General features: G+C 37.6%; 1 protein-coding gene across 2 annotated transcripts in view; it reads left to right on the plus strand.

The window, feature by feature from the left end:
- The window catches only part of RNGTT (RNA guanylyltransferase and 5'-phosphatase), a 279,701-nt gene that overhangs the window by 90,020 nt on the left and 176,225 nt on the right, over positions 1-13,456 (plus strand). For both annotated transcript variants that reach the window (XM_045294543.1, XM_004696250.4), the window contains exon 11: positions 690-854. In XM_045294543.1, the coding sequence (XP_045150478.1) occupies positions 690-854 (165 nt within the window). The remainder of the gene's footprint in view (positions 1-689; positions 855-13,456) is intronic.

Genomic DNA, 13,456 nt, shown 5'->3' on the forward strand with positions numbered 1-13,456 from the left:
ATTGTTTAATCATTTAATATTCAAGTCAGATTGAAAAGCATTAAGAATTATGGAATTATGAGGGTTTTTTAGCTTTAAAGTTTGAAGACTTGAAAAATTTTTGCAAGAGTTTTATTTTTTTTTGGAACAAACCTTATTTTAGTAGATTGCTGTATTAAAATTCAGGATTGCCTTAGTCCAGGCTAATGTAAGACAGGCCTCAGCCCTTTTCCCCGTTCCAGGAAAGTTTCAGTGTAGTACATATCTCAGTTTTTGGGTTGAATTTCTATATTTGAAGCTTAGAATTTCAAAATTAAGAACTTAAAGAACAGAAAAGATTAGTTTGACTCTTTATTTGTGACTACTTTATTCCTGAAAAAGAATGTTTCCCAGAATTGGCTTCATTTTTATCATAGATCTTAGATAAATAAAGGGTGGGCGTGGCTTTGTGGGGGAAAAAAGTGCTCTCTCCTCTGCCTCTTGATATTTAGCTCTTACTTTAATATGTGTCCAATGCAGGTTCACTTCTTAGTCTTAGAGAACAGATTTCAAATTTTAATAAATATATGAAGATTAAAATATGTCTGAGAGTGTCAACAGTATAAAGAATATTCATGTACTATCCATGCAGATTTACCAGATCTTAACATTTTTGCCCTACTTGTGAATAAGAAAGAATTACAAATTTAATATCATCTCATTTAATTCAGGCACAGCCAGTTGGAGATTGTGATTTTAATACTCGTCTACAGTGTATAGAACGAGAAATAATAAATCCTCGACATGAAAAAATGAAGACTGGTCTCATTGACAAAACACAAGAACCATTTAGTGTCAGAAATAAGCCATTTTTTGACATCTATGCTTCAAGAAAGGTAAAGTTTACTGTTTTGTTTCCTTATAAGTGTTTATAGTATATCATAGATGAACTTGTATTTGAATTGCTATGATACTGTTCTGCCCAAACATAGGCCGCCTTGTTGCTGTGCTAAATGGGGTAAAGATTTAAGCTAGATTAATTCCTTGTTTCTCATATACATTGTCTGTATTATGGTTTTTAGAAAGCTTTGCCTAGTATAGGATTACAGAGACTGTAAAGACCCCTTTGGCCTTCTCCGACTCTTTCTGAAGGGAAACAGAGTCTGGTGCTTACTCTTTATCTAACAAAAACAATTTATGTGTATACCTACACACACATGGAAGGTTTACTTCTATTGTTGTTTTGACACATTAAAGGGATCACACTAAATGTCGGACTTTTTCCTGCTTAGCACTATGGTTTAGACACATTTCCATACTTTTTAACTGCTTCATAAGATTTGACAGTTCTGGTGTACTCAATGTTATTGTTGATGGCCTAGATTGTTTCTTTGTTTTGCTTATACAATATTTTGTTAAACATCATTGCCTGTAAGTGGATATTTCTTCAGTATAAATACCTTAGAGGTGGAGTTTCTGGCTTAAAAATTAGAGGTAGTATTAGCAACTACCCTAACTTGTCTTTCAAGTAAAGCAGTGTCATTCCCAGTAGATCAGAGTCCATTTCCGAGTTGCACCGATTCAGTGGCCGTGAGTTTATGCCCAGTACTCTCTTCCCTCCGACCCTGGGCAAGGCAGTGTTCTTTAATGAGAAAGCTAGTGTGCGTCCTAGATCCAAGCATGGTGGCTCTTTCCAAGCCCTAGGTTTTCCTGGCTTGGGGTATTTTCCATGATACTGAAACTTACCTGCCAAAGTTTATTCACTTGTAAATTGGGGTGAGAATAATATCTCCCTCTGACCAGGGCTGTTGTAGGAATTTAGTATTATTATATGTATTATGCCTTTCTGCTGTACTTGGAAATTAAAAAGTATTCTTGTAATTAACTATTAGCTTCAAGTCAAGGAAATAGAATACATTTATTTAACAATTTATTGAATGCCTGTAATGTACCATGACCTGTTCAGAGGTATTGGGAATAAACCTACAGCCATCAAGACAATTCTGACCCTATAGGGCAGAGTAGAATGGCTCCTTTTTTTTTTTTTTTTTAAACATTTTATTAGGGGCTCATACAACTGTTATCCCAATCCATACACACATCAATTGTGTAAAGCACATTTGTACATCGTTTCTCAAAACATTTTCTCTCCATTTAAACCCCCCACATTAGGTCCTCATTTTTCCCCTCCCTCCCTGCTCCCCCCTAGAATGGCTCCTTAAGGTTTCTCAGACTATGAATCCTTATAGTTCATTTGAAAATTCAATTCAGAGACCCTTTGACAGGACAATAATGAGTTTACAGAGTATTATGCAATATTTTGCCTTATTATTATTATTTTTTTTGGTGCTGGGGAAGCTTAGTACATTCTCCTCCTCCCCCTTAACCTTGAGGAATTGTTTGTTATTTTGGCTGTATAGTTTTTGAGGTGCAACTTGCTGGGAGGACTCCCTGGTTGTTTTATACCGTGGTGGGTTTATTACTTTAGCCCAGGAGATTCTCTGGTTTGGTTGATATTTCATGGGTAAGTTGTCAACAACTTTGATGGTTAGATACTTTAGTCTGGCCTCAGGTAGTAATACGAACTGAGTCAATTGACATCTCAGGAGTTGAGGATTGGCTGAACTGTGATCCATATCAGGATCAGGATATATAAATGGAGGAAATTCAGAGATTTTCATGGCTTCCTAGTTGAGTGAGAGAGAGAGAGAGAGATGCTGATTAAGAGTTGGGCTGGAAGAGAAGCAGAGCCATATGGAACTCAGGTGGTGTCAAAAGGTGCCGCCCTGGCTGTGAGCTAGACCAACCAATGGCAGAGAGGCCTGATGGCCGAGTCCTGACTGCACAGGACAGCTTAAGAGAGCTGAACAAGCTGCTAAACTGTTGTCAGCTGGGCCAGTTAACAGCAGAGTGGCCGTTGAAAGCAAAGATAGTTGAGCAAGCTGATAACTTATTGCCATTGAGTTGTTTCTGATGCATAACCACCCTATAGGACATGAAACTTTGTGAAACTATAAAACTTTGACACCCTATGAAACTTTAAATCTTTATGGGAGCAGAGCCTCATCTTTCTCCTGCAGAATGGCTGGTGGGTTTGAACTGCTGACCTGTGACTAGCAGTTCAGTGTGTAGCCCACTCTGGCGCGCCCCCCTCTCCCCCCCCAGGCTGTGAATGGGCCAGTTCGTGGTGGAGAGGCTGATTAAGCTGTTGTTAGGATAGCTGCAGTTAAGAGAATGGGACAAAGTTCTAGAATGTCTATGAGCAGGGCCAGTTAGTAACAGAGTCCAGTGACAGAGCGGCCCCAGTGGCATTGAACTGTCTGAAGTGCTAATCAAGAACTGTACCAGTAGGGAGCATTTTTGTACCAAGGGTTAACCTTTGAGAAATCTGCCCTGATTGGCTGGTTGCATCCTGAGTTTATCCTGTTATTTCCTAATTATTTTCCACATGATTCAGTAATGTGTCCTGAGTTCCATTCCAGTAAACCATTTAATTGAAAGTACAGTTCTGTGAGACACAAATTTCAGAACCTAATGGAGGACAAGAGGGGAGGAGAAAGGGAGGGTGTTGTCAGAAACAGTGGACTGACATAGCAGCTTGGAGAAATTAGAACTATGGAATATATTTAACTTCACTGTATAGGAACTAGTTTTTTTATTATCATTAAAAGATCATTTTATTGGGGGAACTTACAGCTCTTATAACAATCCATACATCAATTGTATCAACTTATTTATACATATGTTGCCATCATTATTTTCTAAACACTTTTCTATTGAGCCCTTGGTATCAGCTCCTCTTCCCCACCTCCGCCCCCGCCCTCGTGACCCCTTGATAAATGATAAATTACTATTATTTTCATATCTTAAACAGACTGCTGTCCCCTCCCCTCGTTTCTGTTGTGTAGCACACGCGTGTCTGTGTGTGTGTATGTGTTGATCATTGTGTTTGGTTCCCCCTTTCTCCCCTCCACTCCCCACTTTCCCTTACCCTCCTGGTATTGCTACTCCCTTTCCTGTTCCTGGATTCCGTGGGTTGTGAGCTCTTATCTCTTAACTGAACCAGTGTATGTGCTCCCATCCCACAGTGAAAGGCAGGACTGGGTCATGATAGTGGGGAGTCATGATAGTGAGGAACCCTCAAGGAATAATGTGTGTTTCATCAGTGCTGTACTGTGCCCCGGTTGACTCCTCCCTTCCTTGTGACCCTTCTGTGAGGGGATGTCCCATTGTCTATAGATGGGTTTGGGGTCTCTCCTTTGACCCCTCCTTGTTCTCAACAGTATGTTTTTGTTTGTTGGTTTTGGGTCTTCTGATACCTGTTACCCGATCACATTGACACCTCTTGATAGCACAGGCTGGTGTGCTTCTTCCATGTGGGCTTATCGCTACTCTGCTAGATGACCTCTTGTTTAACTTCAAGCCTTAAAGTCCCCAGACGGTATATCTTTTGATAGCCGGTCACCATCTGCTTTCTTCACATTTGCTTATGCACCCATTTGTCTTCAGTGATTGTGCCGGGAGGGTGAGCACCACAGAATTCCAGGTTGTCAGGTTGTTAGAACAAAGTGTTCCTGCGTTGAGGGAGGGCGTGAGCACAGGCCCAAAGTCCCTCCACTACCTCAGTGTATTGTCATATATATACAATATCTATTTTTGTGAATTAATATATTTACATATATACACATACCCATGCGTATACCTTTATCCATAGTTTGCTTCTTAGATGTTTCCTCTGTTTTCTTTGACTAGTTTTGCACTGACATTTATTTATGAAGTTATTTAGTCTTCATATTAGAGTTCTGCTATATTGAATAGCAAATTAAATGAAGCTTTGGATAAGGTGAAATAGAACAGTATCTCAGTTGTACAAGGAGAGCAACAGGTTCACATTGGATTCAAACTGTTCAAAACTCTTTTATTGGGTAGATACTGCCAAACTGTAGTGCCTATTAAGAATGGTTTTCATTCTTAAAAATTGATCTTTTGGCTAAATAATTTGCATTTCTTTTTGAAAATAGTTTTCCAATTGCTGTATAGACTTTTTGACGTAGAAAAAGTGTCATTTTCTGTGGTGAGCAGCCACATTTCAAATACTGTTTGAATACCTTGTACTGTAGAATGCTATGGGAGCTTCACAATTCAAGCCCTCCAGAAGTTTGGCTTATTAAGGTAGTAAAAAAATCAGTCCAAGTTTGTCTGTGAAGTAAAAGTTTTTAATGTATAGTTAACAGTAGGTCTGATCTTGACAATATATCTGGTATTAACTGGGGAAAAATAGCTCAGAGTTGAAGGATATGAAGCACTGTCATACAGTGTTTCAAATGTTCTTTGCTTGCTATCCATTGACTGGTATAGTGTTTTGATGATATTATTTGGCTGCAGAAGGGAATTCATTCCACCATGGACTTGCATTTTTTCCCTTTGTTTAGAGTTTATTTTGTTCACTTTCCCTTCTTCAGTATCTTAAAATTTAGCATGAACACATTAATTGTATTTATGTTTCATCTCCCCATTCCTTTCCATTTTCGTATTTTATCCCCCTTTTCATTTTTCTACTTTTAGCATCATTACTTTTTTAGTTATTACTATTATTAGTATTACTACTACTGTGATTAATACTGTTACTGTTTGTACTGCTGCACTGTTTCTCACTAGGATATTGGACATATCTAAAAATTTAAAGCAGACATGATTTATGATTTGTTGTTGACTCATAACATAAGCTACATACCGGTTATTTTCTTAGACTTTCTTCATTTTTCTTTAGTGTTTTTAGTGAGGTTTTTCTTTATTATCATTATTTTTTAGGTTCTCATTTTTTAAAAGATAAATGACATATGTGTTCTTTAATCATGTTATGAATGGTTTGTTTATGATATTCTTTGATTCTGTCTCTTATTTTCTCTTCCCTCTTCCTCTCTTTTTATTCTATCTTAGCAATTTTGAAAATCTGTATGACATTCTTGATTTTGATAGTGGTTAGCTTTCTTAGCAAACTTTTTTCTTTTTTTTAATGATTGAAATGAATTTGTATGTCACTAATGACTGCAAATCCACTTTAGTTTTACTATCCTCCTTTTAAAAAAAGCTATTCAAACCAATATTTAGATTTGAGGAGTAAGGAATCTGGAGTAAGGAATTGTTTGTTTTGTCTCTTTTAAATCAGCAAACTTATTTATGGGAAATATTTTAGTTGACCGTTTAAGACAGGGGTCCTCAAACTTTTTAAATGGGGCCAGTTCACTGTCCCTCAGACTGTTGGAGGGACGGACTGTAGTTAAAAAAAAAACCGAAACTGAACAAATTCCTATACACACTGGATGAGTCGGCTGCTAAGCAGGACAGGCAGCAGCGGCAAAAACACCCGGTGGGCTGGATAAATGTCCTTGGTGGGCCACATGTGGCCTGCGGGCCATAGTTTGAGGACCCCTGGTTTAAGAGATCTACTTTCCTCTCAGAATGTACTGTATATACTCGTGTATAAGTCGAGTTTTAAGCACATTTTTAATGCAGTTTTTGTGGTAAAATTAGGTGCCATGGCTGATACTTGGATTGGCTTATACTTGCGTGTATATGGTAATCAACTTTAGCCACCAGAGCCAAACTTGAGTTAATACTGTATGTGGCATCCAAGAGGTTGTATTTGGGTAGAGTTCTGATTTTTGTACTGTTATAACTGCTATTTTATGTCTTGTTTAGGCCAGCTGAAGAACCAAAAGCCAAATTCATTGCTATTAAGTTGTTTCTGACTCATAATGACCCTATAGGGCAGGACAGAGTAGATTTGCCTCTATGTGTTTCCTAGGCTATAAACCACTATGGAAGCAGAAAGCCTCATCTAAAATTACCAGGAAAACAACTGGTAATTTTAAAATACTGACCTTGTGGTTAGCAGCTCCCATGTATAATTCACCATGCTGTCAGACTCCTTAGCTAATAATCCCGGATTATTATTTTGGAGGGGTTGGTGTTGGTTGCTGTGATGGACTTGTACAATAATTATAGTAATGTGATGGGATACCCCCCCACCCCCCCCCAAAAAAAAAAGCCCAGAATTTTTTTTTCAAAGCTGTATTTAAATTTTTCCATGAAACAGCCTTATCACCTTCAAAGTACTCTCCGTTACACTTAATACATTTGTCAAATCTGTGATTCCATTCTTGGAAACATTTTCCCAAACTCATGTTTGGATGGCTGACAGTACCTCCCTCATTTTTTCCTCACCTCTTCTAAGTTGCCAAATTGCTATCCTTTCATGTCTCTTTTCATTCGTGGAAACCCAAAGAAATCACAAGGAGTGAGGTCAGGTGAGTAAGTTGTTTGGGGCAAGAGAGGCATGCTGTTTTGTTTTTTTTTGCCCCAAACTGGACCACTGTTGTGGAAAAACCCCCTTGTCTGCCATGAATTGGGCCTTTTTGTTGCAGTGTTATGCAATTTTTTCAGAACCTTTAAATAGAAAGCTTAATTAAACCTGGACCTGGTGGAACAAACTCCAAATGCACTCTCCCCCTTATATATAAAATACAAATGATCAACATTTTGATCTTTGATTATACTTAATGAGGTTTGTTTTTGGTGAGGTGATGATGGTGACTTCAAATGGCTTAATTGATGTTTGCTTTTAAGGTCGTAAGAATAGCACCATGTGTTGTAATGACCTTGGAAAAAAGTGTCTGTCACATCCCGAGCTGTTCTTTCAAAGCACAGCATGTATCCAGTGGATGCTCTTTTGGCTGGTCAGTCAGAACCCAAGGTACAAATTTTGCAGTTGCCCAAATCTTCTGTTAAAATTCACTGAACCCAGCTCCAAGAAAATCCAGATAACATCCCCATCTCTTCAGTGGGCTGTACACAATGCACAAATGTACAAATTTTGTCAACATTTTTGTCTGTTTGGGAAGTTGATGGACATCCAAAACGAGGTTTTTCATTAATTGACATTTCACCTTTTTTGAAATGAGAAAACCATTTGTATGCTAGAGTTGTTCCCATAGTGCTGTCCTTATAAGCTGTGTTATAATAGTTTCTGCGGCATTTTACCACAAAGAGGAAACAAAATTTCACAGCTGCATGCTGTTCTCTTAAATCACCCATCACAAAAACGAGGTTAGAGCAAAACTGCTTTTATGCAAAAAATTCACTGTGACCAGAGAGAACCTTCCCAGGCAATGCAACTGGGTGTACCAACTCGGTGCACTAACTCAGAGCGAGTTGCTTTATGCTTGCCTAGTAGGAAATATGTTGGGAAAAATGCATACTATGAAAGCTCCGCCCAGTGGAGTTTTTTTCCTTTTTTGTCAGTGGCAGGGGGTGAGGGTGGGGGTTGCCCCCTTGTATATTCAGTCATATGCTTTAAACTCCTTTCTAGCACATTTCAAATGCTAGATGATTTTTTTGTTGCATGTTTTTTATGCTCCTGCCTAAGTTAACTTAATTTGGTATTAGCCTTTGGATATAATACTAGCAGTTATTCTGGATATGTATGGTACCCATCTCAGGAAATGCATTATTCACTTCAAAAAAATTTATAAGAAAGAGCTTCATATCAAGGAGTACTTATATATCAAGAAAACATCCCAGTCCAGTCCAGATCAAGCCTATAAGTCCTACACTAGTTCACAAGTGCCTCTTCAGACTCATGCAGCCACATGTAATAATGTAGAATGCAGGAAGATCACAGGTCGGTGGGTGAAAAGTCTTGTGAATCCAATGGCAGTGGATGCATCTCCAAGGCTCGCACAGGTCTCTAGGTGATGTCAAGAAGAAGGTGAAGGCAGAGAGCCACTTTCAATGAATATACCTCAGAATGGGAAACTGCTGCCATGCTTCCTATGTTTACTGCTTCCTTTTTATCTGTCTTGGCAGCAGGGACATTATAGGAATGCCTATTAGAGCCCATATACTGCTGTGTTCTGCTCAGTAAGAAGGATAAAGGAAAGGATAACATGTAACATAGGCCACATTTAGGTGACAATCTACTCATTGTAATTACTTAGCCTTATAGGAATATTTTCCAAATTATTATAAATGCAGGTTAAAAGTTGGGCAGAAGCCAGATTGCTTCATCTCACATTTGGTCTTGAAAAACTTAGCTTGACAGCTTTTGCCGTTATAATCCAAAGGTCAGAATTTAACAAAATATGTTTTAGATAGTTATAATTCTATCATTCAGAATCAGTGCTGCTTAGAAATATTTGCCACTGGATGACTCTCAGAACCATTCTTTAAAGATCTAAAGTAGTTATGTGAAAAACATTTTCAGATAGTTTTTTTCATCTAGAAAGACAGGATTAACACTAACAACATTGAGTACAAGGAAGAAGAAAATGTTCTAAAATTGATTGTGATATGTTTGAACTATTGAATTGTGTGATATGTGAATGAAGTGCCAATAAAACTGTTTAAAAAGAAAAATGAAAGACGGGCTGGGCTTACTATATTTTTCCTTTATGTGATATTTATGTCTCATGTCTCCTATTTAAAATAATAGAATATTTATTTTTAAAACATTTAAAATAGTTTAAACTATAAATGTAAGCCTACTTCATCTTCCCATTTTCCATTCTTATTATTTTTCTGCCCTCTATTTCATTTCCGAAAATGTCTTGGTAGTGAAATACAGTAGGAAACACATTATGCAGCAGAATTATTCCAAAGGGTAAGATTTGAATAATGCAAGTCATTGAATAATAACAACCCTCACTTGTTGTCAGTTTGTTGTACTGCAGTGGGCTGCATTTTGCTGTGGATCTAGAAGCCATGCCACTCGCTCCGTGCTTTGGAGTCTATTCCAACTCACAGTGACCCCTTAGGATTGGGTAGAACTGCTACTATGGGTTTCTGAGACTGTAACTCTCGTTTACAGGAATAGAAAGCGTTGTCTTTTTCCTGTTGATTAGCTACTGGTTTCAAACTGTTAACCTTGGGGTTAGCTGCCCAACATATAACCAGTATGCCAACATGGCTCCTTAACTGTGCCACTAGTGTTTTAAATACAAGTAGATTGCAGCAGAGCTTCCAGACTAAGAACAGACTAGGGGAAAAGGCCGTTCATTTATGAGGATATAGCCACTGAGAACCTTTTAAATAGCAGCAGATTATTGTCTGAGCGTGCGAGAAGGGGAGGAACTGCTTGCTTAGAGTAGAGTTGACCTTAATGACATGGGACTTTTCTTTTGCTGATGAGGCACTACTCGAAATGAGCAGAAGTAACTTCAAACATCCATTAACAATTAGACTGTGGAATACATGAATCTCAGAAAAATTGGCATTCATCAGAAATGGTAAGCTAACACAAACTGGTTTGGCCATTTTGAATCAAGCAATATATGGTTTACTGTGCTGGAAATGACAAATTCATGAGTAATGACATCACATTCAGCATCAAAGAAAAGATTGTAAATTTAAGATCATTCCGCGAGAGCCAAAATATGACCTGAGTATAATCCCACCCAAATTTGGAGATCATCTCTGAATTTAAAATAATAAGCTAGTGATTGTAAGATATGCCCTGTTTTCAGAGGTGCGAGTTCGAGGGTTGTGGGGAAGTAAACTATGAAATGAGGAGGTATATATTTTCTGGCTGTGTGTGTGTGTGTGTGTGTGTGTGTGTGTATTCTGTAGCTTACACTAATTATCTGGATAGACTAGACTGAGATCATAGCACAAATTTGTTTAAAACTGTTTTCAACCAGTATGCCATCAGTCTTACCTTGGGCTTTGTTGAACATGTATTCTGGGTACAGGGTGGGGAGGAGGATATAGTGGGAATTTTAAACAAAGTTAATGTGAACAGATGAGAGATGGCAGTGATCAGTTTTGCACGGAGAAAACATTGAAAACTAATGGTCATAACTAGAGGGATGTTGTATAACCAGTGATAGCTGGGAGCTGTAGTGAACTATTAGAATAGATCAGGACAGGACACTACATTCTGTAATGGAAGAAAGTCCAACTCCACTGCATAACTAGCTTGTTGTACTTCAAATCTTACAATATATGTCTAATACAGAAATATGTGTATGATGTATAAACATGTATAGAAATAGAAAGTAGGCTGAATTTATTTTAAAAATATGATTTAAGTAGGATTCTCTTATTGAGTGTTGGATTGTTTCCTTTTAAAAAATTACTAATCTGACAAATATCTTTATGGATAGCTTAGAAATACACATTCTTGACTATATTTTTAGTTTGAATTCTAAGTGAAAAGTTTAGATTTTAATAAAAAGGAGTCATGTTTGACAAAGTCAGAATAAATGAGGAGAACCTTCAATGAGATGATTGACCAAGTAGCAGCAACTGTTGTATGGCACTGGCCCAGGCAGCATCTCAATCTAGCAATGGATGGAGTCGTCATGAAGTGGAGCCGACTTGATGACAAGTGACAATAACAATGTAATGTGGCAACCACCTGTGGCTACTTACACTTTACACTATTTAAATTAAAATAAGATTTTGAAAATTTTCAATTGCACTAGCCACAGTTCCGAGTATTCAGTAGGTAGATGTGGCTAATAGTCATTGTATTAGAAAGCGCATTACCACAGAAAGTTCAGTTGGACAGCATTACTTTAAAAGAAAATTCTTATACTTTAAACTTAATGCCAGCAAAGGAGCCATCATAGAAAGTGAATACTTCTGTATGGTTTGGAAAACATGTAAGAATGAAAGGAAAAGAATAAGCTCAGGAAAAAATGTTTGTGAAGTGTCAATTTTTGATGACAGTCTTAAATAAATCCCACTGGTTACCATAAGACATATAACAGATGCATTTATAGTTTAGGCCAAAAATTGATAACTGATGTAACATTTTTTATACTAGCTATCTATTGGTTGGAAGTAAATTACAGGTTCCATTGGCATTCAAGGAAAGGATTATGTAAGTGTCATTCTAAGATCTTCGAATTCTATCTATAGCAAAGCTCGGAGTAGATTCTGGCACAAACCGTTTATTGGATAATACATATTAAAACTTGGCTGGTGAAGAAGTCCCTGGGTGTGGTATTCATGGTTAATGTGCTCAATTGTTAACTGAAACGTTGATGGTTTGAGTCCATCCAGTCTGGTTCCACAGTCAGCCATTGGAAACCCTATCGAGCACAGTTCTACTCTGACCCTCCTGGGGTCACCATAAGTTAGAATTAGCTTGACAGCAACTGCACAGGTACTCAGAAACAATTTATATATATAAATAATTTTAAGATATTTTATTTAACCTCACAGATAATTTGAAAAGTGAAATAAAATGTTAAATGTTTAATTGCATCTGCATAGACAGAATGATTTAAACATGACAAGCAAAATAGGCATGGACCTTGAGGGAAGAGAGGAGGTTAAGGTTATTACTAGTTATCAGTTATTATGTAGCTTCAGAATTTGGCATAATACGTGAAGAGAATAGGACTAAGATTTCTGGTTAGTTTGAGAAGAGGTTTTAAATAAAACTCCAGTATAATTTCTTTTTAAACAAAAACAACGTAAGAAGCTATAGCTATTGGATGGCAAGTCTTGAACATGTTATTAGGAGAGATCAATCCACAGAGAAGGATGCCATGCTTTGTAATGTAAAGCAGGGAGTCGGTGAAAAGAGGACCTGAACGAGATGCACAGATACAGCAGCTGCACAGTGGGCTCAGGCATCGCAATGATCGTACCTGTGGGGTTTCATTACGGCGTATTTATACATAGGGCCACTATGTATAGTTGTTAGATGCTGAAGACTTCCAGATTGAAGTTTGTTTGTTTGTCTTAGTGCTTATGATGCTACCATACCTTTTGAACATGTCTCTAGAGTTGCAACAGGTTACAACTCCTCCTTTTGGTTGAGATACAGGACCATATTCACTAGACAAATTTTAAAGATTTCACTCAAATTTGTAGTGATTACCTGGGACTGTAAAATTGTACAACCATGATGGAAATAAGCACGATACTTTCTAAAACAAATGCAAATACAAGTATCTTATGATCCAGCAATCTCTCTGCTGGCTATATACTCCAAAGAAAAAAAAGAATACAGCACAAACAAACGTGCACATCTGTGTTTATTGCAGAAGTTTCCACAATAGTAAAAATATGGAAATAACCAAAAACCACAATTGTAGAAGAATGGATAAACAAGCTATGGTACATTCATACTATGGAATATTATGCATCAATAAGAAACAACAACCTTCCTAAATGCCTCAAGACATGGACAAAGCCAGAGAATATTATGCTTAGCAAACTCAAAGTCAGTCTTACAAAGGAAAATATTTAATAATACCATTATTATAAGTAAAGAGAAATGTTTAAACACCCAAAGACAAGAATTTGATGACTGCAAGGAGGAACCAGGGGTGGGAGTCGGAACAGGGAAAGGGGAGGGATGTGATATTGAGGGAGTGAGGGAAGAGGGCTGAGGCGGGGAAAGAAAGAGAGCCAAGTATATGAAGGGTGTAACAGGATATTGTTGGTTTCATTTCTTGAGATAGACTGTGTAAATATATACAGT

Source organism: Echinops telfairi, unplaced genomic scaffold (assembly GCF_000313985.2).
Source record: "Echinops telfairi isolate 266 unplaced genomic scaffold, ASM31398v2 ScPeMD7_3533;HRSCAF=4204_0, whole genome shotgun sequence".
NCBI lineage: Eukaryota > Metazoa > Chordata > Mammalia > Afrosoricida > Tenrecidae > Echinops > Echinops telfairi.